We start from the raw sequence: 26,115 nt of genomic DNA on the forward strand, positions 1-26,115 counted from the left end.
ATACGGAGCAGCAGCGCCTTCAGGCCGCCATATTTATCGGCCGCCGGTGGATCCTGCAGGAAGGGGATTATTCGCCGGGCCGTTTTCTGGTCCAGCACGCCGACCATGTAGTGGTAGCGGGTCTCATCGTTGGTTACCCCACGAATGTAGAATTGTGACTCGGCCTGCTGGAACCATACCTGCGGCTGGGCGGTCCAGAAAGTTGGCAGCTTCAGGGCGACGGGGCTGAGTTGGGCCTGGTCATCATCGGCGGCGGTGAATTGGGCCCTGGCGGGGCGCATTTTTTCTCCCAGAATATTTTTTCTGGACATCGGGGTCATCAAATGTAGCGGACGCTGAGTTGTCCATTAAAGAACGAGGCAGACACGAAGTTTGTCCGAAAATATTGTCCTTTCTTGTTACACTAATTCTCCTCATTCACCAACAGTGTGCGTGCGCAATTAACCCTTAAATACTCTCCAGGGGGCACCAGTGACCACAACGTGACCCCTACCTCTCGTCACCGGGACACATGACCCCTCCCCCCCCCCACAAGAGCTGAAGGTTATGTATAATGCGTGGCCCACCACCCAGTGTCGCCACACTCTCATAAGGAAAAACATCAACACTGACAACCCTCGGCAAGGGCATTGAAGGATAGGATAAAGCAGAGTAAAGGAACACACTGGAAATCATGCCATTACTGAGGTGGAAAAGAGACCAAAAGTTCAAAGATCAGTTGCCACATGACAATTATTTCTACCATTTTTTTACCCCCCCTTGTTGAGAAATATAGACAGAAAATCCTCCTTATAGATTTTACTTCCAGCTTAAAACCTTACATCATTCTGTCAGTCGCCGAGGAGTCTTCAAGGCCTTGGATCATTTCACAGCATCCAGCGGCAAACAAATAAAAATAAAGTTCAAAGCTTCAAAAATACTGGATGAATGGCAAAGGATTAAGAGTAAATAATTCAAGCTGCCATTTTGTGATACACAACATCATCTGAAACCTCCGACTGGGTTAATGCATTGTAATCTATTTCCACCCACTCAGTATCTCCTTTCAGCAAACTTTATTGCATTGACATCATTTAAAGATAGAGATTTTCTTTGGCTTCGGTTCATTTTAATAAAATTCCCAAAAACAAACAGACAGCTGCTGTTCTTTGGCACTTTGGTGGAAGAGTCTTTCAATACTTAGAACAAACTAAAATTCCTTTTACTAATTCTAATTTGGAATGTAACCCATAATGTTAAATTTTACAAGAATTGTAACAGTTACATCTTCCGTCATTGAACTGAATCCCATAAGGCAATTTACAAATGCAACAAGATTTCTTTTCAGGATAGGGTTCCTTTTCACATATTTAAAACAATTCGACTTCAAATCTACCAGGAATCAAAATGCTCAAGTTGAAACCTGACAGTGGAGTATGGAAGGCTGACCTCAATATTATTTTTACTTTTAAGCTCACTCCTATTACTTTGTTTAACCATTATATGAAATCTGATTTGCTCCTTAGGGAACCACTAAGGCAAAAATGACTTTCTTCCAAGTTACTGCCTGTAAAACTGATTGAGATTAGGAAGTGTGAAGGAGCCATGAACCAGTATTTTTGTATGAAACACTATCCGTGGCCAAACACAGTGGGTGATGAGACCTACCACAGCATGGCTTTTGCCCCTTCCACTGAGCCTCTCGCCAGACTTATCAGGCTGGTTATTATTTAATACTTTGAGGACGAGAACATTTCCCCTAAACCTCCCCCATTCCCAAAGGACATATTCATTTCCCTTTCACATGTGATTAGGAAAATGTTTGTGGTGGCACAGATTGAATTTATTCCTGTTAGTAAATTTCACCATTTTCTATGTTTTACAACTTCCTTCTAGTGCAAAGTAGGTGTGGAAAACTTGTCCGAATAGTGATCGTGGACAAAGAGGTCTCAGTATTCATTCAGATACTGGAATGATTAGAAGCAATAAACACAGCATGCAATTGAACACAAAACTTGAGAAATTGCCCTTAAATGATGCAGAAACTTAAAAGTCGCAAACATGGAATCAAAAGATCAGCATTATGCAAAATGCAAAACTGTACAAAGCACTCATGGGCCTGTCCCACTTAGGTGACTTTTTAGGCGACTGCAGGAGACTATGCAGTCGCCACATAGTCGCCACGGTGGTTGCCGGGAAGTCGCCTTCATGGTCGTGAGGAGTTCCCGCATTCTGGGAACTAGTCGCGGCCTCATTATGGTTGTTGTGAATTTTTCAATATGTTGAATTATTAGCGGCGACTAGAATGAAGCTGCCATGGAGAGTAGCGAGAATTCTCAAGCCGTAGGTGGGTCACCACAAGGTCTTAATGGGTTGCTAGGAGGTTGAGGGTTCTCAGAGGTTCTCGTAGGTTGTAGCCGGTGCTGACGGTGAATTTCATTGGCTCATTATGAAAAACTACTACTACTACTACACTGTGCTTTAGCCGTCTTTTTACAGCGCCAACCTTCCTGTTCATCACGTTGTGTGTCTGTTTCACCTTGGCTTTGCACCATGTGAATTTTTCAGACAGCACTCCCATCGCTTGCCCTGGCCCCCACCTGCATAACGGGCTGGTGAAGGAAGCGATGTGTGTGTGTGTGTGTGTGTGTGTGTGTGTGTGTGTGTGTGTGTGTGTGTGTGTGTGTGTGTGTGTGTGTGTGTGTGTGTGTGCGCGCGTTTCACTCTGACAGTTGCCGTTCCAGTTGCCGTTATTTCAGGCGAGTGACAGCAACTTGACAGTCGCCAGCAGTTGCCTGAAAAATCAGTGCAACATTTTTAGTCTGGGCAGTACTCTGAAATTTTACCTGTAAACTGACAAAGCAAATTCCTTAACTAGTGACCTTAAAGCAAATTGGGCTAGTGGACATAGGACATGAAATTACAAATACCCTAACCCTAACCCCAATGCAAACACAAGGAGATTATTATTGTTTTCATATTTTGCTACGTTACCTTCAATTCAAATCAAAATTTTAAAACTCAATTCAAAACACTAATATTTGGATCATACTTTCTACTGATTAATGTTCTTACCTGTATGCACATTCTCCTTATGCTTCTTCAAGGCATCTTTGCTTTTGAACCTTTTCCCACAGCTATCTGCTTTGCAAACAAACCTGGCATCCCCTTTGCAGGCTTCTTTATGCTGCTCGAAACTGTGGTAGACAGTTGGTAAGAGCCAAAATATAACACAAAATATAGCAACTATCTATTGCATGCAAACCTGGTTAATACATGCCACACAGCAGAACCTGTGACTTCCATCATGTTTTGCCATATCAGGGTGGAAATGAAGCAAAGCAGTGTTACTTGTTTTATTTTTTTAATTCACATGCAATCTGCCCAGGTTGTTACGGAGAGGCCAAACATGTTGCAAAATGGACAACAGTGGTTCAATACAAAACCTTGACTCAGAGCTGAAGGCGATGCTGCAGACAGAACATTGAAAGCTTCGAGAGCTGTCATCGGGAAGGACATTTTCAGTACATTGTAGAACACTACAAGCAAAGGAACAAGTACAAAACTTAATCAAATCATTTCTTTATCAAATCATTGATCGACTATGTAAGCAATCAACAACATACAATGGAAGACAATATAGAGGTAAAACTTCAACCACTTCAAGCAGAAATGGAGAGTAGCGATCATATTTCAGGGATAGTGTGATGGTTCTCCAGCGTATTCAGAGAAGATTTATGAGGATGTTGGTAGAAGTAAAGAATTCTAGATATTAAAAGAAGATTGGATAGATTATAGTTGTTTCCTTTGGAGCAGTGGAGATTGAGAAGCGATTTACATGAAGCACAAAAAAGCTTTGAAGGGTCCAGGTAGAAAAGATAAAAAATTAAGAGAGAAATCAATAACCAGAGATGCAAAAATAAAGCAATTGGTAGAAGTATTTGAGATAAGTTTGATGGAGGATTTATACACATGATTGACGAGGACCCGGAAGATAATAGCTAAAAGGGTAGTAGAGCCAGAAACATTCATCAGCAATGTCTAGATTGACACCTAAATACGTTTCCAATGTGCAGTGGCAGCGAACATAGAGTATTATATAAGTAGTGTGAAGCACTATTTGGTTTGGTTGGTGGGTACATGACGGGTTCTATGATCTCCTAAAGCACAGTAAGTTTCTATCAGTTCCTTCATTTGTTTTTACATTCTTCTTTGAATGTGAAAATATGACTTTAAAATTCTGCCTTTGATGCCCCCGCCAAAATAAAATTCTGCATTTCATTTCAAATTTGCTTCTTCATTTTATCAAGAAAATTATTAAACAGCTTTTAAAAACAAATTAACAACACTGCTAAGAAAGTGGACAAAAACACATCATATGGCTGAAGGCTCTGTATGATATAATTTTAGGGTCAATGTTACGTATAGTTAATAGGATTTAAAGTTATTATCATGATAGTCCACTCTGGGATGATTCCAAATCCTAACAACAGCTATCAAATAACTTGGAACCCACAGAGAGTAATAAAACACAGAATTATAATTCCATAACTTCTGATCCAATGACAGTTACAACCAGTAGATTAAAATCACACATAACTATCATCTCAAAATGCATCCATTACAGCAGCTATTTGCATTTTACCTCAACATTAAGAGCATCAAAATAATCTCATCCTTCAAAAGAGCAATTACATGTTTACAAAAATGTTGACTAGTCACCAGGGAAGATTGACACAAAAAGCTGGAGTAACTCAGTGGGACAGGCAGCATCTCTGGAGAGAAGGAATGGGTGACGTTTCGGGTCGAGACCCTTCTTCAGACTGGTTAGGGATAAGGGAAACGAGAGATATAAACAGTGATGTGGAGAGATAAAGAACAATGAATGAAAGATATGCAAAAAAGTAACTTCTTCTTCTTGCATAGGGCGTGCACAGCCTAAAGTTGTAGGACAACTTGTTCTATTTGATCTTATTTGATTGTGCACGCCTGGTTGATTGCATTCGTCGAAACAGGGCGGACCACGCGAAGGTTGCAATCTTCCACCCCCAAAAAAGTAACGATGACAAAGGACATTGTTGGCTGTTTGTAGGGTGAAAATGAGAAGCTAGTGCGACCTGGGTGGGGGAGGGATGGAGAGAGAGAGAGAGAGAATGCCGGGGCGAACTGGTGAGAAATCAATATTCAAATTGGAGGAACAGCATCACATATTTCACTTGGGCAGCTTACAGCCCAGTGGTTTAGACATCACTGTCTAAAACATAGAAAATAGATGCAGGAGTAGGCCATTCGGCCCTTCAAGCCTGCACCGCCATTCAATATGATCATGGTTGATCACCCAAAATTAGTAACCCTTCCGTTTTTTTCCCATATCCCTTGATTCCCTTAATCCTAAGAGCTAAATCAAATTCTCTCTTGAAAACATCCAGTGAATTGGCCTCCACTGCCTTCTGTGGCAGAGAATCCCACAGATTCACAACTCTCTGGGTGAAAAGGTTTTCCTTCAATTTGAGGAGGGACATCCTTGTGATTGAGGCAGTGCAGCGTAGGTTCACGAGATTGATCCCTGGGATGGCGGGACTGTCATATGAGGAAAGATTAAAAATACTAGGCGTATTCACTGGAGTTAAGAAGGATGAGAGGGTATCTTATAGAAACATATAACATTATAAAAGGACTGGACAAGCTAGATGCAGGAAAAATGTTCCCAATGTTGGGTGAGTCCAGAACCAGGGGCTCCAGTCTTAGAATAAAGGGGTCATTTAAGATTGAGGTGAGAAAAAACGTTTTCACCCAGAGAGTTGTGAATTTATGGAATTCCCTGCCACAGAGGGCAGTGGAGGCCAAGTCACTGGATGGATTTAAGAGAGAGTTAGATAGAGCTCTAGGGGCTAGTGGAGTCAAGGTATATGGGGAGAAGGCAGGCACGGGTTATTGATAGGGGACGATCAGCCATGATCACAATGAATGGTGGTGCTGGCTCGAAGGGCCGAATGGCCTCCTCCTGTACCTATTTTGTATGTTTCTATGAATGGGAAGAGGAGTTAAAAGCAACTGGGAGATCTTGGATGTCTTGGCAAACAAAACCTGAGGGTTCAGCGAAACAGTCACCTATTCTACGCTTGGTATTGCCGATGTAAAGGATGCCACATTAACAGCATTAAATGCAGTAAATGAGGTTAGCAGAGGTGCATGTGATCTACTATCTCACCTGGAAGGAATGATTGGGTCCTTAGATGGAGGTGAGAGAGGAGATGTAGGAACAGTTGTTACATCTCCTGCGATTGTAAGGGAAATTACCTGGGTGGGAAGGGATGAGTGGACCGAGGAGATGCAGAAGCAGTTGTTTCTAAGAAAGCAGAAAGGGATGGGATGGGAAGCTGTGACTAGTGGTGGGATCACATTGCAGGTGAAGCAAATGGCAGAAAACGTGTTGGATGCGGACGTTGGTGCAGTGAAAGATGAGGACCTGGGTACTTTATCCTAGTACCGTCTAGAGGGAGAGGGGGCGAGAGCAGAACTGTGGGACACAGAGAAGACATGGGGGGGTGATTCGTCCACAACAGCAGATTAGTTGAATTCAATGTCTACAGATTGTGGATGTAAGGATTTCCATGTCTAGATTACAATCTAGTGATCTTTACTACAAAGGTCAAATATGCTTGATTATAAGAGCAGGAATAAGCGAGCTTGGTATTCCGACTGCTTCCGACTGCGCATGCCCAGGCCAAAGGTCACTATGCATAACATTCTTGGAAAGCAGTGGAACAGTGAAGCAGTGGACCTTAATTTCTTTCAGCTTTGATTCCTCTAGGTAAGAAAATACTGCGTTCAAATTATGAAATAGTTATATTTTGTTTCTTTGTTAAAAGCTAAGATTATTTCGTGGTTTTTATTGCTTTATTATGCTTTGGTGAGTGAGCGAGAATGTGCTCGTCCATGGTCGGTGTCGGGCCCGGGTCTGTTGTTGGCGCTGCTTCTTCACGCTGGCTGGTGTCGTCAGTCTAGGGCTGTCGGTTGGCCCGGTGGGAATTGAGCTGGGGTTGGCGCTTCTTCTCCGCACTGGCTGTGACCGACGACACCAGCGGCCACAGGGCCACAGCCAGCGCGGAGAATAAGTGCCAACGCCAGCCCAACCTCACTCCCCGGCGGGCCAGGGACCGCCAGCTAATCCCCCGGCGCTGGTGAAAGCCAAGCACCAGCCATACACACAAAGCGCTGCAGCAACTCAGCCTCCTTCCCGCGCCGGCCCGACACCTCCGGCCACCTCCAGCCGTCCCCAGACAGGAACGAGACACCCGGGAGGGGACAGGGACAAGCGCAATCTCACTCACTCACCAAAGCATAATAAAGCAACAAAAACAACAAAAATTATCTTAGGAGTAATAAATACAACTATTTCATAGTTTGAAAGCAGTATTTACTTTTTAACTAGAAGAATCAAAGCTGGAAAAAACAGATGAAATGACGGCCCACTGCTTCACTGCTATCCAGGAGTGTCTATGCATAGTGACCTTTAACCTGGACATGCGCAGTCGGAATACCGAACTCGCTGATAAGCTCAGACACAGGTGAAGTTGCCCGACAACTCTCAATATCCATTTCATGCACAACACAATAATTACTGCATGGTGCAAATATTTTCAGAAAAAAATAACTTTAAAAATAATTTATTTAAAGAAGGTAATCCAACCCCTGCCAAATATATCAAACGAGAGCTCCACCTCCAAGACTCTGCTCCATAAAAGGAGGATTATGCGTATGGTTGTTTCGTCACCCACCCAACATATTTTGTGATTCTTTACACAGAATTTTGGATCAAAAATTGGACACTTGAAAAACAGGCCTAGCAGCACCTCATGCCTGGTAGTATTACATAGACAATGTATTTCAGTAAGCAGTGAACTATGCCAGATAAGATCAGTCAGATGCCTAACATTCCTGCCAACATTTTACTGTTATTTATCATTACACGACTTTATATAAGACATTATTAAACTATCCAGCTGGTGGCTCAGCAATCACAAGTGAAAAAGTGGAATGCAGCCTAAAAATGACAAGCTATTGGTTTGCCCTGTTGACAAAAGTTTTTAAGCAAACAAGATCAGCATGCCAGCAGTCTGAAGAAGGGTTTCGGCCCGAAACGTCGCCAATTTCCTTCGCTCCATAGATGCTGCTGCACCCGCTGAGTTTCCCCAGCAATTTTGTGTACCTTCAGCATGCCATATATTTCCTTTTGGAAATAATCAGTGAAACAGATGATTATTTTCTAGGATAACAGCTGTCTTACAATACATTAGAAAACTATTAAATACAGCGTTGTATCATTCTCCAAACAGAAGGACCTTGGTGATTCCAATATTACTGATTAGTGAAACTATTGCTTTGGTTTTGCAATTAAGTGATTTCAGATGTGAATCAAAACAAAAACATAATTACAACTTAAGTGGTAAATCTGTCCGAGGACCATAATGATAAAATGGTTTCCCCATACTTCAATTTAGTTTAGAGATACAGCGCGGAATCAGGCCCATCTGCCCAGTGAGTTTGCACCGAGCAGTGATCCCCGCACATTAACACTACTTACAATTTACATTTATACCAAGCCAATTAACCAACAAACCTGTATGTCTTTGGAGTGTGGATGGAAACCGAAGATCTCGGAGAAAACTCACGCGGTCATGGGGAGAATGTAGAAACTTTGTACAGCCAACGCCCGTAGTCAGAATCGAACCCGGGTCCTTGGCGCTGCAGGCACTGTAAGGCAGCAATCTCTACCGCTGCGCCACCGTGCAACCCTGGTGCAAAGTAAGTTGCAAATGTTGCTCTTTAACTGTAGCTCTTTTTAAAACAAGCTTTAAACTCTCAGGGTGCACCCTCTGCAATTGGATCCTCGACTTACTCATCCACAGACCACAGTCTGTTCGAATTGGAGGAAACACTTCATCCTCAGTAACAATTAGTATAGGAGCACCTCAAGGCTGCGTGCTCAGCCCCCTGCTTTACTCACTCTATACCCATGACTACGTAGCCGGACATAATGCAAACTCCATCATCAAGTTCGCCGATGACACCAGTGTGGTTGGACGAATCACAGATGGGGACGAGTCAGAGTATAGAAGTGAGATCGACCGACTGACCAAATGGTGCCAGCACAACAACCTGGCTCTCAACATCAGTAAGACCAAAGAACTGATTGTGGACTTTGGTAGGGGAAGGATGAAGACCCACAATCCTGTTTATATCAACGGGACGATGGTGGAAAGGGTCAATAACTTCAAATTTCTGGGCGTGCATATATCAGAAGATCTTTCCTGGACACAGCACACCGATGCAATTGTAAATAAATTGTAAATTGCAATCAGCGACTCCACTTCCTGAGAAGCTAACGGAGATTCGGCATGTCAAAGAAGATTCTCCTAAACTTCTACAGGTGCACGGTAGAGAGCATTCTGACTGGTTGCATCGTGGCCTGGTTCGGCAAATTGAACGTCCAGGAGCGAAAAAGACTACAAAAAGTTGTCACCGTTGCCCAGTCCATCACATGCTTTGACCTCCCCACCATCGAAGGGATCGATCATAGTCGCTGCCTCAAAAAGGCAGCCAAAAACATCAAGGACCCACACCATCCTGGCCACACACTCATCTCACCATTGCCATCAGGATGAAGGTACAGGAGCCTGAAAACTGTAACGTCCAGGTTCAGGAACAACTTCGTCCCTGCAGCCATCAGGCTATTAAACACAACAACGAATAAGCTATGAGCTCTGAACTGCAAAAAGACTATATTATTATTTGTTATCTGCACTATATTTGTTATTTATTGAACATTTTTGTCCCCATTATGTACTATATTTACATATTCATTTATTCTGTTGTGCTGCAGCAAGTAAGAATGTCATTGTTCCATCCGAGACATGTGACAATAAAACACTCTTAACTCTTGATGAGACATAAGCCAAGAAATTCTATAGTGCTTAAAAAGTGTTTGTACAAGATAAATTGATAATAATATTTATAGCACAAGAACTTCAATCAGCAGCTCTTGTCCATATGGACACTAACACACTGTCAATGTGGAGCATGCATGATTGATATTCACCATCATCTCCACCATCACTCTCAACTCCACCATCCAAACACCGTCATTGGAAATTGCCCAGTGAAACGAAATCTAAAATGTACTTCAAATACTCAGTGTTCACCACATAGAGAAGGTGGTTTGACGAGCAAGGGACATGCACTGAAACACTTAAATCGTCACTCACTTGCAGATTTATTGGTGAGTCAGTGACAGGTAAGCATCCAATAGCACAAAAGGACAAAAAATTCAATGCCAAACACTGGTGAACACTAAGATCACATATTTTCCTTTTCAATGCTACACATGCACCCTTCAATCCAGGCCTCCTGGGCTTTCAGTACAAGTGACAACAGGGTGAGAGAAACAGATTGCAAAGATGGCTTGCTGGGTAAAGTCTGTGAAGAATCTATCTTCCCAGCACTCAAAACTTTTCTGTGGGCTAGGTTCCTCTCCTCAAGGTGTCCATGAATTAACACAGGCATAGGCTAAAGGTTTCAATGTCAGTGGTAATGGAAACTAATCACCTCTACAGAAAGACCTCAAGCCTGGGAAACAGAAATAGAGGCAGCAACAACCAAAGCCCGATCTGCCATCTGGAATTACCTGCCCTGAATGCCGAAGAACTTTCAAAGCCAAGATTGGACATAAGCCACCAGTGAGTCCATAAAAACAATGGAACGTAGATCATCATCCTCAACCTCGAGGGATAGCCACGATGACGACAAAGAGTTATCTTTATGACTAAAGAGTTAATGGTAAGCCAGTGAATTATGTTTTCTATCAGTATTGGTAATATAATCAATCTCCTTGGAGCCCAGGAGCACAACAGGATCAGTCCAGCCTCATGTTTCTTCAATACATAGTTTCTTTGAGATGATTGAGAAGGGATCCAAGGACTGGTGCAATGAAAAATAGCTCAATAATTCACTGAACAGGAGAGATTAGCTGATATTTATCCAAGATTTACACTCAAATTCTTGGGATTATCCCAGTAAAATGGCTTTCTTTAACCAAAAATATATAATTTGAAGAAAAAAATGTGCTCTAAAATCAAATTATTATTCTAAACTCTGGTTGAGATCAGTAAGATGGATCTGTGCCATATGCTTTCAAAACCACATGCAAATGGTATCACTAGGATAGGGAATGGAACCCAAACTTTTGTCAAATTAATATTCTCGCAAGGAAGTATGCCAGTTTTTAAATGGGTGGTCTGTCTGCTAAATTCATCAAGCACGCACAAGCTGTAAATGTAACTTTACACTTCTAATTTCAAAAGATCATTTTCATGCTTTCACGCCTCTATTCAAGCAACAAGAGAACCTTCCCTCCTTGCAACTGTTGCCAATATCATCTGCATGGGGGTATATGTCAGTTGTCAATGCTATCAAAACACTTACCTTGAAGACACAATTGCAAATTCTGCAATCCTAACAGTCAAAATAGTTCAGATCCATGTCCACAAAATAATTTTTGACATAAATACAATATTTATCCTTGTTGAATAGTCATATTGCAATCTTTCAGATATTTTACAGTTCTTCTTCAATTAAGCAAGTCTGATTCTGCTTCTTATACTTAAACAAATGTTCAGGGTTGAGGTTCCAGTCAGAGCAGCCATCATCTTGTTGAATGGTAGAGCTGGATTGAGGGGCCAACTCCTGCTCTTACTTCATACTCATGGCTGACCTCTAGGTTCAGATTCTCCTATATCAAACAGGCAATAAGGGTCAAGGAAAGTCCCGTCAGCTGAGACAGCCTCGCACACTATAACTCAGTTATTAGGTGTAGCCAGAACAACTCCTTCCCATGTGATGAAATAACTTACCAGTTCTGGCTGAGCTATGCCTTTTGGCTTGGGCAGAACTGGTAAATTATAAAGCCTGTCTGTGAATGCTTCTAAGTCAGAAACATTCAAAATAAAACAAAACACATTTTTAATTATTGTAAAGAAAATACAGACCTAAAGTACTTAAAACATTCAAACAGTATAAACATTTGTTTAATGTAAATTAACTACTAATTTTGTCCCTCAATTTTTCCGAATCGATGTTGTTTCCTGGATTCCTCGTAAAGGGTTGACATAATACTCCAAATTTGGCACCTTTGCTGGCTCATCTGAAGAATATGGCATTCACATCATGTGTACACATTTGCAAAAAATGTTCTTTCACCCAAAGTTGCCATTGCAACTACAGTGTAGCACTGAAGAAGGGTCTCGACCCAAAATGTTACCCATTCCTTCTCTCCAGAGATGCTGTTTGTCCCGCTGAGTTACTCCAGCTTTTTGTATCTATCTTTAGCACATGCTGATGCAACTTAGCAGCTAAAGCTAGCAGACCAAGACATGCGTCTTGTCTAAAACTAGCAGAACAAGACTGCATCTTCTTTGGGAACTACATACGGAGGATCTTTTCTCCTTTAGCCCAGCTACAGCAACATGGAAAGTCATCAGAATCCAGTCACACCAGCAAATACTTGCTCCCATGACTAGCTCCAAGGAAAACTTAAAGAAGAATTTGAGAAAATGTATTTTATTTGCAAAAATAAGTTTGTATTTGTTGGAACTAACATGCACAATCCAAAGATGGTGGATCAATCATCGCACCTGCATCAGAATGTGGGAACAGCAATCCTTCTCTCAAATGTGATCAGGCCATGTTTACTTTTTTTTTTTAAAAGCACTTGTATTGATTTATCATTTCAAAGAATTGGTCAACCTCAAAGGAATGGTTAGAAAACACTTCTACACAGTTTTGAATTCTCTATATCCTCTATTCATCAAAGGATATTGTTAATTTTAAATCTGTGATTGATAGATTTATGATAACCAAATACATTAAGGAATACTTGGAAAAAGCATGTGAATGAAATTGGGTTAAAGACGAGACACAACTCCATCGAATGGTGGAACCGGATCAAGAGGTTAAATAGTCTTTTCTTTAGTACTTTTACAATACAACTAGGATCCAAATTTAAGGCCATAAAATACAAATAACCCAGTGGAATGTGATGAAAAACACAAATAAAGCAAAAGAGGAAAGGAACATTGAATTCAACCAATTCTTGTGTTTTGAAATTTGAATGGAAGGCTTCAAAACTTTGGAAATGTTTAAGGCAGGTAATTTGCAAAGTGGGGCAGTTTCACCCTAAGAAGCCTTAGTTTCCAGTATTGTACTTACTGTCTCTGCAAGGCCTGTTTAATGGGGAACTTCTTGCCGCAATTCCGACATTTGAATTCCTTTTCTTCACTGGGCTTCTGATGTAGTGACTGCAAGTGCTCTGCCAAGATGTCTTGGCTTCGGAAACTGCTCTCACATCGAGGACAACCGTAACCTTCTTTATCGCTCAACAGATCTACGAAGATACAAAGTACATGGGTAAATTCTCCAAAATGAGATGAAGTGAAAGTTCCATCTTCTCACTTTATTGCAGTACTGTTTACAAACCACTAACAACCAAAGTAAAATAAATGTTAACAGTAGTGTTCACGTTAAACCCCTCAAATTATTGCTGTGGGACTATATACAATTGGGATATTGACACAGCAGCACAGTCAAAGTAGTAATTATCGTTAATGAAAAACAGCCTTCACTGAATCAGCACTTGTGGTTTTGGCTCATTTTTCCCAACCTTGTAAAGCCACGCACTGTAGATTCAGAACATTCAGCTATACAACAGAGAAAAATAAATGCTGACAAGCATAATAACACACAGCTCAGCCACTAGTTTCTTTACTGGCATGTATTTATTTTTATTTTCGCAAAGCTAGTTTTCATTAATAAACCATAATCTGAATACTGCAAGCTACATAGTTACAGCATTCGAGGAAATAATACTAAAACGTCAGTGTCATACTGCTTGGAAATACGCCTTTCGGCACAACTTGCCCACACCGACCAACAAGTCTTATCTACACTAGCCCCATTTCCCTCTAACCCTGTCCTTTCCATGTACCTGTCTAATTAAACGTTGCGATAGTCCCAGCCTCAAGTACCTCCTCTGACAGCTCGTACCATACCACCACCATCCTTTGTGTGAAAACGTTACCCCTCAGAATCCTATTAAATCTTTCCCCCTTCACCTTAAACCTATGACCTCTTGATGCCCCTACTCTGGGCAAGAGACTCTGTGCGTCAATCCAATCTATTCCTCTCATGATTTTATACACCTCAATAAGATCACTCCTCAATATCGTGGGCTCCAAGGAATAGAGTTCCAGCCAACTCAACCTCTCACCAACAGTTCCGGCCCACGAGTCCTGGCAACATCCTCGTAAATCTTCTCTATACACTTTCCAACTTGACAACATATTTCCTATAACATGGTGCCCGGAACTGAACACAATGCGGCCTCACCAATGTCTTATATAACTGCAATATGTCCTCGCAACTTCTATACACAATATTCTGACTGATGAAGGCCAAAAACCTTTTTGACCACAAAACAGATAAGGGAAGAAGAGAAACAATGTGAAATTCAGCCATCATACAGGTCAACTTTTAAATGCTAAGTGCTCTATAATTGCATGTCTTGAAAATGCACTAGGTTAGATCCTGAATCTTCTCATAAGGCAGCGAAATTGAGAGCGGTGGGGGCAGTGGAGGGGGGGGGGGGGGGGGGGGGGGGGGGGGGGGGGGGGTAATTCTCTGCTCTCCCTTCCTCAGCACAGATGCAGGGATATTTACCTGTTCCCATCACATCACTTATGTTTGGGACATTTACTGCACCCAAGCAGCCTGCAGTGTGCATGCTTGCAGGAAACAAGTGGATAGATTACAGTAAAAGGCCTCCCTGTGCCATGTCCTTTTGAAAATGGGGCAAACTACAAAAATAACCCTTTTTACCCCAGAAAGATAACCTCAAATATTTGCACCAAAAATATGCCATGAGCCAACAGTGGGAGTTAAATATTGCACCAGAATAATGTTACTGACTTTTAACAAAATTTTGAGGTTCTTCAGCCCATCGGGTCTTTGCAAGCTCCCTCCATAGCAATCCGATACCCTTCCTCACTCTGTTTCCCGGTGTCCCTGCAATGTAATTTGTTTCTCCCTCTCTCTCTCTCTCTCTCTCTATATCACAGTCCTTCAACTCTAGTTTACCACAAACATCAACTCCCCTTTTGACCCTTTTGCCGCTTATCTGCACCGCTGGAAAATAATTTTTAAAATCCACACAGACAGCACCCAAAGTCACATTCAAATCTGCATCCCTAAAGCTGTGAGGTAGCAGCCCTAACTTGCTGTGCCACAGTAATCACATGCTCAGTACCTTTCGCACATTGCCATCATCAACATATAAGATTGTTAAGGGTTTGGACACGCTAGAGGCAGGAAACATGTTCCCGATGTCGGGGGAGTCCAGAACCAGGGGCCACAGTTTAAGAATAAGGAGTAAGCCATTTAGAACGGAGACGAGGAAACACTTTTTTCTCACAGAGAGTGGGGTGTCTGTGGAATTCTCTGCCTCAGAGGGAGGCAGGTTCTCTGGATTCTTTCAAGAGAGAGCTAGATAGGGGTCTTAAAAATAGCGGAGTCAGGGGATATGGGGAGAAGGCAGGAACGGGGTACTGATTGGGGATGATCAGCCATGATCACATTGAATGGCGGTGCGGCTCGAAGGGCCGAATGGCCTACTCCTGCACCTATTGTCTATTGTCAATAAAGAATGTGAGAGAAAATGTCACGATCAGCAAAAATAAAATGCCAACTTGGTGAAGCTATAACGTTGGACTTCATTTATGCTAAAACCAGGCAAACAAGGGAGCAAAGCAAAGCATTCCGATGACCAATGATTAGATCACTGTATGATTGTCCTTCCATGACCTGACTTGTCTGGTGTAGCACAACTGATTAAGAATATTGAGATGAGTAGCTGGAATCATGTAATTCCAGCCTCAATGATAATGGTGCATCCGTCCAAATGAAGAGGCTGCAGCATTTCCAACCAGACACAAGTGGATGATTTATTCCAGCACCTACCTGTGGGCTTCACCCATCATAGAAACCAGTTTTTACCAAACTCAATTTATGTGATATCAACAAATAATGAGGCTATCGTGATCTAAGAGCCCTAGTGACAGCCCAACACTATTCCTCAAAACACATTGCAGAAACAACCTCATCTCTATTCAGAATCTTCCAACTCTGCTGCAAGCATTGGCATCCATCCAAAGACAAATAACATTTCCAAGATGTTGCTTGTTCATAAAATGGAGGATAAACCCAAATTGGCAATTAATTCGTAATCACTTTACTCATGATCATCAGCAAAAGGGGGTCAATGTTGGGGCAGCAGAGTGGTGCAGCAGTCGAGTTACTGCCTTGCAGCGCAAGAGACCCCGATTTGATTCTGACTATGGGTATTGTCTGTACCGAGTTTGTATATTCTCCCTGTGACCACATACTGTAGGGAAAGTAGGTAAGTAAAGTCTAAAGTCTGAGAAAATGTTTCATGTAGCACTCATTTCTAAGTTTAACTGGGCCAGTTATAGACATACTGTGGTTACAAGATTGATTTAAATGCTGGTTATCTGCGGCAAATGACTTGCGTCCTGACTTCCCAAATGAATGCAACTCGAAAAAGAACTCGAGGAGCCCAGTGTGCTTCAGAAAAAAACAAAACAGGTCTTGCAATCCTGGCAATTCATTCTCAACCTTAAACATTAATTCCCTCCACCTCTTACACACATTGGCTGCAGTGTGAAGGCATTCCGCAAATATAACTATTTCAACAGCCTGTGACCTCTACCTACCAGATGGGCAATAGCAGCAGAAACTTAGAACCACTACCATCTTCAGGTTTCCTGCTAGATCATATGCTAACTTCACTTGGAAATGTATTACTTTTTTTTCCATCAGAGGCAAGTAAAAATCGTGGAATTCCCTTCCTAATGGCACTGTGGGATTACCTAGACTCTACAGATGCCTGTGGTTCATGAATACCACTAACAACCATTTTTTTCCAGGAAAATTTAAATGGGCAATACATTCTGATGTTGTTAGAAGCATTAACTTTCTGTAAAGCTTCAAGTTTAAAATTAGCACACTTCAATGTCACTAGTTTCAGTGATGCAGCATGGAAATAGGCCCATTGGCCCACCAAGTCCGAGCTGACCTGTGATCACCCATACATTAGTTCCATCCTACAAACTAGGACAATTGACAGAATCAAATTAACCTATAAACCTGCACATCTCATTGGAATTTGGGAGGAAACCTGAGCACTCAGACGAAACCCATGTTGTCACAGGGAGACAATACAAACTCATAATCAGGATCAAGCCCAGATCTCTGGTGCTGTAAGGCAGCAACTCTACTGCTACACTACTGTGCCACTTAGCTGGATCTGAACCAGACGCCAAAAACATCTGTAGCTCTTCAATTCGGACTTCTTGATTGCGGCAAAATTACTTTTTCCAAAACAAGAGGTTTAATCTACTATGTCTATCCCAACATAGGTATCTCCTCAGTTCCTTTACCTCTCTCCTTATCTCCCTGGAGCCCTTGTGACTTATTTTCTCACAGTCACACACTTGTCCATCAACTCTTCTTTTGATTCTTTTGTCATTTGTCTGTCCTGAAGGATAATTTACAGTAGCAAATGAAGTAGCAGTGAAGAAAGCGAATGGCATGTTGGCCTTTATAACAAGAGTCGTCGAGTATAGGAGCAAAGAGATCCTTCTGCAGTTGTACAGAGCCCTAGTGAGACCACACCTGGAGTATTGTGTGCAGTTTTGGTCCCCTAATTTGAGGAAGGACATTCTTGCTATTGAGGGAGTGCAGAGTAGGTTTACAAGGTTAATTCCCGGGATGGCGGGATTGTCATTGGCTGAGAGAATGAAGCAGCTGGGCTTGTATACTCTGGAGTTTAGAAGGATGAGAGAGGATCTTATTGAAACATATAAGATTGTTAAGGGTTTGGACATGCTGGAGGCAGGAAACGTGTTCCCGATGTTGGGGGAGTCCAGAACCAGGGGCCACAGTTTAAGAATAAGGGGTAAACCATTTAGAACGGAGACGAGGAAACACTTTTTCTCTCAGAGTTGTGAGTCTGTGGAATTCCCTGCCTCAGAGGGCGGTGGAGGCAGGTTCTCTGGATGCTTTCAAGAGAGAGCTGGATAGGGCTCATAAAGATAGCGGAGTCAGGGGTTACGGGGAAAAGGCAGGAACGGGGTACTGATTGGGGATGATCAGCCATGATCACAGTGAATGGCGGTGCTGGCTCGAAGGGCCGAATGGCCTACTCCTGCACCTATTGTCTATTGTCAAATCTTTAGGATAAGGGAGGAAACCAGACAGCTGGCACAACAACATTCAGATTCAGAGTATACCTGAAAATTCCACAAAGACGGCAACCAGGGTCAGAATCAAACTAGGTCCCTGGATCTGTAAAATAACAGCACTAACTGCGACATCTCCACATCACATAATCGCTCCCCCATGGCAACCTTGCTATCATCTGCTGAGGCTCCAGGCTCCTTAATTTGCTTTCCAACTGCTTGGCTCCTCTCTACCTCTTTCTTCTTCACAAGTTCCTTAAAATATAAAATTTTGACCAAAATCTTCGGAGTGTTTTGCTCTTTTTTTATCTCCTTAGGCCTCGTTGTCAAAACTTGATGGTCACATTTCTGTGATGCATCTTGGAATGCAATTGACGGCTCTAACAAAATGTGTTGCTGATTGTATTAAAAGATTATATAAAGCAAAGCCTAACTTAAGATTTTTGCTTCATGCTTCATACAATACATAGCACAAAGAAATTAATACAATTATTTTTAATGAATGGCAAAGAGAACAAGATGTACAATACTAATAAAAACCACAAAAATCTAATTTAGGAGATTATAACCTACCAAGCACCATTGACTGATACTGGTAAATACCTTTATCACCAGATGATTGAATATCTTTGGGATTGTCTTCATCCTCTTTGCTGACCATTTTCTCCTCCTCTTCTTCCTCCATCTCTTCCATTTCACTATCCAGATAACCAATCAGCAATTCAGTGTCTGTTTCGATGTCATCCACAGCCAAATAGAAAATATTTTCTCCTTCCTAAAAGCAATCAAACATATGGCATTATTAATTCAGTTAGAAGTTACTGTAACCTACTGCACATTGTCAGTGTCTTCTTTATGTACTCATCAATTTAGTCAGCCTGAGAATATTGATTAATACCCAAAATGCTGGAGTAACTCAGCGGGTCAGGCAACATCTCTGGAGGGAATGGATAAGCAATGTTTCAGGTAGGAGCCCTTCTACAGACTAATTGTAGTAGAGGAGTAAAAAGAGATGGGTATGCATCAAAATGGCAATTGATAGGTGACTACGGGTGGGATTTTATTGTCAGATGGGTGGACAAATGTTAGAGATGAAAAGGAATGAAAATGAAACCATTTAGAGCTGGCTGGGCTCTCTTGAAGTCACTTTTCATCCAAAGATTATTTGTGAGGAACACAGCCACAATTCATTGAATATGCCATAGTGATCCAGCGCAGAATGCCAGCCCACCCAGCCAAGCGTCATTTTTCTCATCATAGTGACCCAATCGAGCTAATCTTCTGTATCTATCAGGTGTCCATTATTAGGAACAGGTTCCAAGCGACAATGGTCTTGAGCAGTGCATCCCGAGCCTTTGTTCCCTAAACAAAGACTTTTTAACTGTGTTTAAATGTGTCTGAACAGTAGATATTTTACATTTATTTAAGAGGATTTAAATAAATGAAAATAAATTTGAGATCTACTTACAGGCAGTTGAAAACATTAAATGATGTAACTCAAGCACATATCCTTTTCCCAGAATGGGCAGCCTGGTCTGGATGAATGGAGTCCTCATTCCACCATCAGTCCACCACTGTACATCAGTGATCTACTGTTGACCTTAATGGAGAGTCAAACTGCAGACTTCTGACAGAGTATTTGATGGGACATATTAATGGGACATTTTTTTCCTCAGATGCTGCTAGATCTATTAAATGCTCATTTAGTTCTTAGTTTAGTTTAGAGATATAGCGTAGAAACAGGACCTTCGGCCCACCGAGTCCGTGCCGACCAGCGATCTCTGCACATTAAATCTACCCTACACACACTAGGAACAATTTACACATACACCAAGCCAATTTACCTACAAACTACGTCTTTGGAGTGTGAGAGGAAACAGAAGATCTCGGAGAAAACCCACGCGGTCACAGGGAGACCAAACAAACTCCAGACCGACAGCACCCGTAGTCGGGATCAAACCCGGGTCTCCGGCACTGCAAGCACTGTAAAGCAGCAACTCTACCCCTGCACCACCGTGTTGTCCGAATGCATCCACCATTTTGTGTTTTTGTTCCCAATAGCAGAGTGGCAGGTCAGATGGTGGTTAATGTAAAAAGATCCAGGGCAATGTAAAAATATTCTGAATCAATGTCACATATGCTACAATCAATTAATAAACAAGTATATGTCTTCTTTACCATGGAATGAGAGTAGAGCAATCACAAGAGAATCCTTGTGCCAAAGGAAAATAAATTCCACCCAAGATTAGTGATGTATAAAATGTCACTGAACAGCTCTATAAACAATGATAGAAATGGAAGTACCTTTTAATGCTCCCTTAATTTTAACAAGTTTGTGGAATAAAAACATGAAAGATGAAAACATGAAACACAGAGGTTCTCCAAATCAATCATTTATTTAAGACTGCCAAAGAAGATCTCATAATATATTGAAATTTCTTGTATCAAGATTCACATGAAATGTCAAGTATACCTATAGGTACAAGTTATGGCTTTAGTTGATGCTGTAAATAACTGACTCCAAGTTAAATCCGTCATGCGAATATTTGGACTTCATTAAATTAATTTGTGAGATTTAGATGTTGCTGGCAAGGCCAATATTCATCGTCTCTCTAACAGAACTTGACAAAACAGAGCTGGGCTGCCTTCTGAACAGGGTAATTACAGAATTCAGCTGGACAGGGAGTTGCAGTATGAAGATCCAGCAATAATGAGGGAACCATATATTTTGAGGCAGTATGGAGGAAAAAACATAAGCATTCCCAAAATCCTACAGACTATGGCCTTCCAGGTGAGACTATAGGAGTTGCTGGAGTATAGATGTGCAAATGTGATATAGAAAAAAAATAGTTCTGAATTATACCCTGGAGATTGAACACACAAGTGTTTTAATGTTATTAAGTTTCCAAAGTTACAAATACTGTTACCTGCACAGCACACTTTAGATGAATTGCTATGCAATAGATGACAAACAAACCTTTTATTAATGCTGGTGGCACGGCTTCCTCACAGCTCGTGACCCAGGTTCAATCCTGGCCTCTGGTGCTGCCTGTGTGTAGTTAGTTTGCACATTCTCCCTGTCATCACATCGGTTTCCTATTGGTGCTCTGGTTTCCTCCAACTCAAAACTGTGCAGGTTTATAGGTTAATTGGCCAATGTGTAAACGACTGATAGAAACTGGAGAAGGAGGGGAGAGTTGATAGAAATTTAGGGAGAAAAATAATTGGGTAGTGCAAATGAGTGTAAAAATGGGTGCTTGATGGTCGGGCGCTTAATTGTCATATGTATCGGGAGAGGAATAATAGACAATAGGTGCAGGAGTATGCCATTCGGCCCTTCGAGTCAGCACCGCCATTCAAAGTGATCATGGCTGAACAATGAAATTCTTACATGCTGCAGCTTTACAAGCACATTAATGCAATAACACAAATAACTATAGAATCATTAATAATACAATAAATTAATGATCAGTCATACCATGTAACCAGACCATAAAAGTGCAAACCTGAAATACTTAGTGCAACCAAAACAAATTCTATAGCAGATTGTTGCCAAGGTTGGGTTGTGCTTGATGTTGTATAGTGTGGAAGAGCCTAATGGTTAGTGGGAAGAAACAGTTCTTAAACTGGCGGCCATGGTTCTTAGGCTCCTGTACCTTCTTCCCAATAGTAGTAGTGAGATGAGAGTGTGGCCAAGGAGGTGTGATCGAGGACAGATCTTCAGAGATATGCTTGCCAAGGAAGCTGTTGATGCTCTCATTGCTATCCCAATGATGAAGACAGGTTCATGGATCCTTGACTTTCCCTTCCTGAAGTCAATAATCAGCACCTTGGTTCTGTTAATGTTGTTTTGTCACCATACAATCAGATTACCAATCTTTTTGTACTGTGACACTTTGGTTCTGTTACTCGTCCAATGACAATGATATCATCAGTAAATTGAAAGGTGACTTTGGAACGGTGTCTGCTACTCAGTCATGCGTATAGAGAGAGTAGAACGGGGGACAGGGCACACAGCCTTGAGGTGGACCTGTGTTGCTGGTCATCAAGGAGGAAATGTTATTGCTAATTCATACTGATTGTGGTCTGCTGATGAGGAAGTGGAGGATCCATTTGCATAGGAACGAGCAGAGACCCAATTCCCAGAATTTAATGATAAGTTGAGAGGGAATGATGGCGTTGAACACTGCACCATAGTCGATAAACAACAGCTTGATATATGTATTCTTATCATCTAAGTGAACTGCTGCAGAATGAAGACCCAGCAGGATGGTATCCGCTGTTGATCTGTTGTAGTGATAGGCAAATTGTAGTGGTCAAGGTCCTTAAAAGGCAGTAGTTGATATGTGTCATAACCAACCTCTCAAAGCATTTCATCACCCCAAACGTGTTGATAGTCATTGATGAATGTCGCTCTTTTTGGGCTGAAGTAATATGGATGCCCATTTAAATTTGCAGGGATTTCAGACCATATTAGTGAGAGGTTGAAGATGTTTGCAAAAACTCCAGCCAGTCGGTCCGCATAGATTTTAAGAATGCAGCCAAGTACACTATCAGGGCCAGATGCTCGTGAAGGGCTGTGGAGGTCTGAAAAGATACAATGTTGTTCTCACTTTCCGCATCGTCTCCTGCAGTCACCTAAAAAGTCGCCTAAGTGGGACAGGCCCATAAGTTTCCCCTTATAGGAAGTAATGGCATGCAAATGTATGATTGATCCTGCCGTTTAGACAAAGTATCTCTTTGCTTTCTCAATGGCCTTATCAAGGTTGGGCATGGACATCTTGTTTGACACCGTCTCACCAGACTTGAATGCCCAAGATCTGAAGATTGGTTCATTGAAGGGTTATGGATAGGAAACTAAAGTGGGCTGAAGGGCCAGTTTCCATACTGCATCCCATTTTATGATTGCATACACATTTGTACTTGGCAGTGAGTTGCACTCTCTAAAGTCTGTTATTGCAACTGTTGAAACTCCCATGTTCATTCAATGAGGAACAAAGACAAATAGTGGAATAGGCATAATTTGAGGAGAAAGATGAAGAAGGAAAGCAAAGGAGTGGGACAGGCGCATGAGAAGAATTTGGAGAGAGTGCAGAAGAGGTTACCAGAATGCTGTCAGGATTAGGGGGTGTTAGTTATCAGTAGAGCTTGGACAAATTTGGATTGTTTTCTCCCTGCTGTGAGGGGACAAACTGAAGATAATATATAAAATTATGAGAGCGTGTAGGAAGAGACTGCAGATGCTGGTTTACACTGAAAATAGACGCAAAATGCTGGAGCAACTCAGCGGGACAGGCAGTATCTCTGGAGAGAAGGAACAGGGTGATGTTTCAGGTCAAGGCCCTTCTTCAGGCCCTTCTCAAATTATGAGAGCTATAGATACAGTAGACAGCCTGACCCCTTTTCCTTGGGAACAAATGACAAAGACAAGGAAGCATATTTTTGAGAGGCGAGGGGGAATGTATGTGAAGAAGATGTGCGGGGTAAGAATATTTTTAACACAGAGTGGTGGTAAAAGCAGATACAATAGTAATGTTTAAGATGCTTTTAGATAAGCACATGGATATGCAGGGAACAGAGGAATGTGGATCACATGCAGGCAAAGGAGATTAGTTTAACTGGGCAACATGTTTGGCACAGACCTGTGCTGCACTGTTCTATGTTATGCGCTCTAAAGCATAAATGATAGTGACAAAGATTGGGAGGACGATATGCAGGGCATAAAGGAGGTCATAACCAGTACACCACAGATGTCAAATGTCACTTCTTTGAACATCTGAGAGTAGACAGGAAACTAATCATGTCCAGAAAGATTTTTACAGCGTCTTAGAAAACCCATTCAAAGGGGCGTATGACTTTCTTTGTGGGTCTCATTTTCCTTGCCACTGGATCCTTTCAGATATTACACTTGACAGTGTGCAGCTCATAGCCCCATTAAGCAAGGAACCAGTACTTTGTATGTAGCCATCCATCACCTTATGCATTAAATGCAGCAGTCAACAGAAGAGCTTTTGGAACACCTTAGCTATGATTTATTCACCATGCAGATAGGCATCATTGACTGCACATCTCCTTCAGGGAACAGATAGATCAGCCAACAACATACACAAATGGACAAGCATACCACTGTGTAAATAAGTGGTCTGTAGCCGACAACAGCAATCATGACCACATACCTAGGGGAATGCCACAGTTCATCTATTCTCAGAGAGACAATAGACAATACACAATAGTTCTATTATCTCTCCAATATCTGACTTGGTTACAAGTAGAGGACTGCTGATGTGGCTGATGACGACTTTGCACAATTGTAACCTGTCCAAATATGATCTTTTTCTTCTAAGAAGATTGTTAACTGTACTCGGAGGTACTTTACAGAAGCATCAACATAACTGCTGGACAGGCTCATAATCCGTGATTATCTGGTGCCTTGACTTAGTTGGGAACAACCTGATTTAGGAAGCTGCTGGATCAGTCATTCCTCACTGACTGACGGGCAATGTACAATGTTGATGGGGTGAGGAGTAGGGAAATACGGGGGAATTGTCAAATACTGACCTCGCTGATACACAAAACACACAACATATTGGAAGACCATTCATCCCATTTGCCTACCCCACCTTTCAGTTGGGTCACAACTGATCTGACTAACATTAAAAAGAAGCAAAGTGCTGGAGTAACTCAATGGGTCAGGCAGCATCCCTGGAGAACATGGATAGATGACATTTCGGGTCGGGACCTTACTCCAGCATTTTGTGACTGTAACCTTAACTCTACACTCTCTTCTACCTGTGATAATGTCACCACGATCTACATCTGCCTTAAAAATAATCAAAGTCTCTTCCAACAGCCTTTGAAGAAGAGAGTTCCAAAGATTTACAATCCTCCGAGATAAATTAAAACATGTCTCCCCATCTCTGTCTTAAATGGGCAGATCCTTATTTTTAGTGATCCTTGATGCTAGATTCTCCTACGAGAAAACATCCTTAGGATCTGATATGCTTCAATCACGCCTCCTTTCACTGTTTTAAATTCCAGCAGGTACAAGCATAGCCTGTCCAACCTTCATCATTAGACAACTCATTAATTCTAGAAGTTAATCCAGTATATCTTGTCAGAAATCCTTTCAGTACATTTACATTCTTCCTAAAATAAAGAGAGCAATACTGTACCAAGTACTTCTGATGTGGTCTCATTGAGTCCATAACTGAAGCATAACCGCCCAACTTTCATGTTCCCGTGACAATAAATTACAATATTATGTTGGTTTCCTTAATTACCCGAGGACAATGGCACAGTGGTAGAGTTGCTGCCTTACAGCATCAGAGACCCAGGTTTGATACTGACTACAGGTGCAGACTATATGGAACATCTTAGATATAAACTAGCATGTGCAGTTCATTTCTACACATTGCTGTCTATACGAAGTTGCACATTCTCCCTGTGACCACGTGAGTTTTCTCTAGTTGCTCCAGTTTCCTCCCACATTCCAAAGACGTGCACGTTTGTAGGTTAATTGGCTTCTGTGAATGGTCCCGAGTGTGTAAAATAGTACTAGTGTATAGGTGATTGCTGATCAGCGCCAAAGGGCTGATCCACACTCTATCTCTAAACAAACTAAACAACTTGCTGTATCACCGTATTTACCAATCACGAATCATACTCAGGAACAATCAGATCTCTGTCTCTCAGAGCTCTACAATCTCTCAACATTTAAACATATGGGGTTTTGTATTCTTCCTGCCAAAATGGACAATTACACATTTTC

At 41.8% G+C, this 26,115-nt stretch overlaps 1 protein-coding gene across 3 annotated transcripts in view; it reads right to left on the minus strand.

The window, feature by feature from the left end:
- prdm5 (PR/SET domain 5) overlaps positions 1–26,115 on the minus strand; it is a 304,708-nt gene that overhangs the window by 218,436 nt on the left and 60,157 nt on the right. For all 3 annotated transcript variants that reach the window (XR_004412498.1, XM_033023632.1, XM_033023623.1), the window contains exons 4-7: positions 18,951–19,122; positions 13,246–13,420; positions 3,426–3,518; positions 3,055–3,176 (exon numbers count right to left, since the gene is read on the minus strand). Coding sequence is in view for 2 of the 3 variants with exons in the window: in XM_033023632.1 (XP_032879523.1) it covers positions 3,055–3,176; positions 3,426–3,518; positions 13,246–13,420; positions 18,951–19,122 (562 nt within the window). In the remaining variant the exon portion in view is untranslated. The remainder of the gene's footprint in view (positions 1–3,054; positions 3,177–3,425; positions 3,519–13,245; positions 13,421–18,950; positions 19,123–26,115) is intronic.

The sequence above is a fragment of the Amblyraja radiata genome, chromosome 1, assembly GCF_010909765.2.
Source record: "Amblyraja radiata isolate CabotCenter1 chromosome 1, sAmbRad1.1.pri, whole genome shotgun sequence".
Lineage (NCBI taxonomy): Eukaryota > Metazoa > Chordata > Chondrichthyes > Rajiformes > Rajidae > Amblyraja > Amblyraja radiata.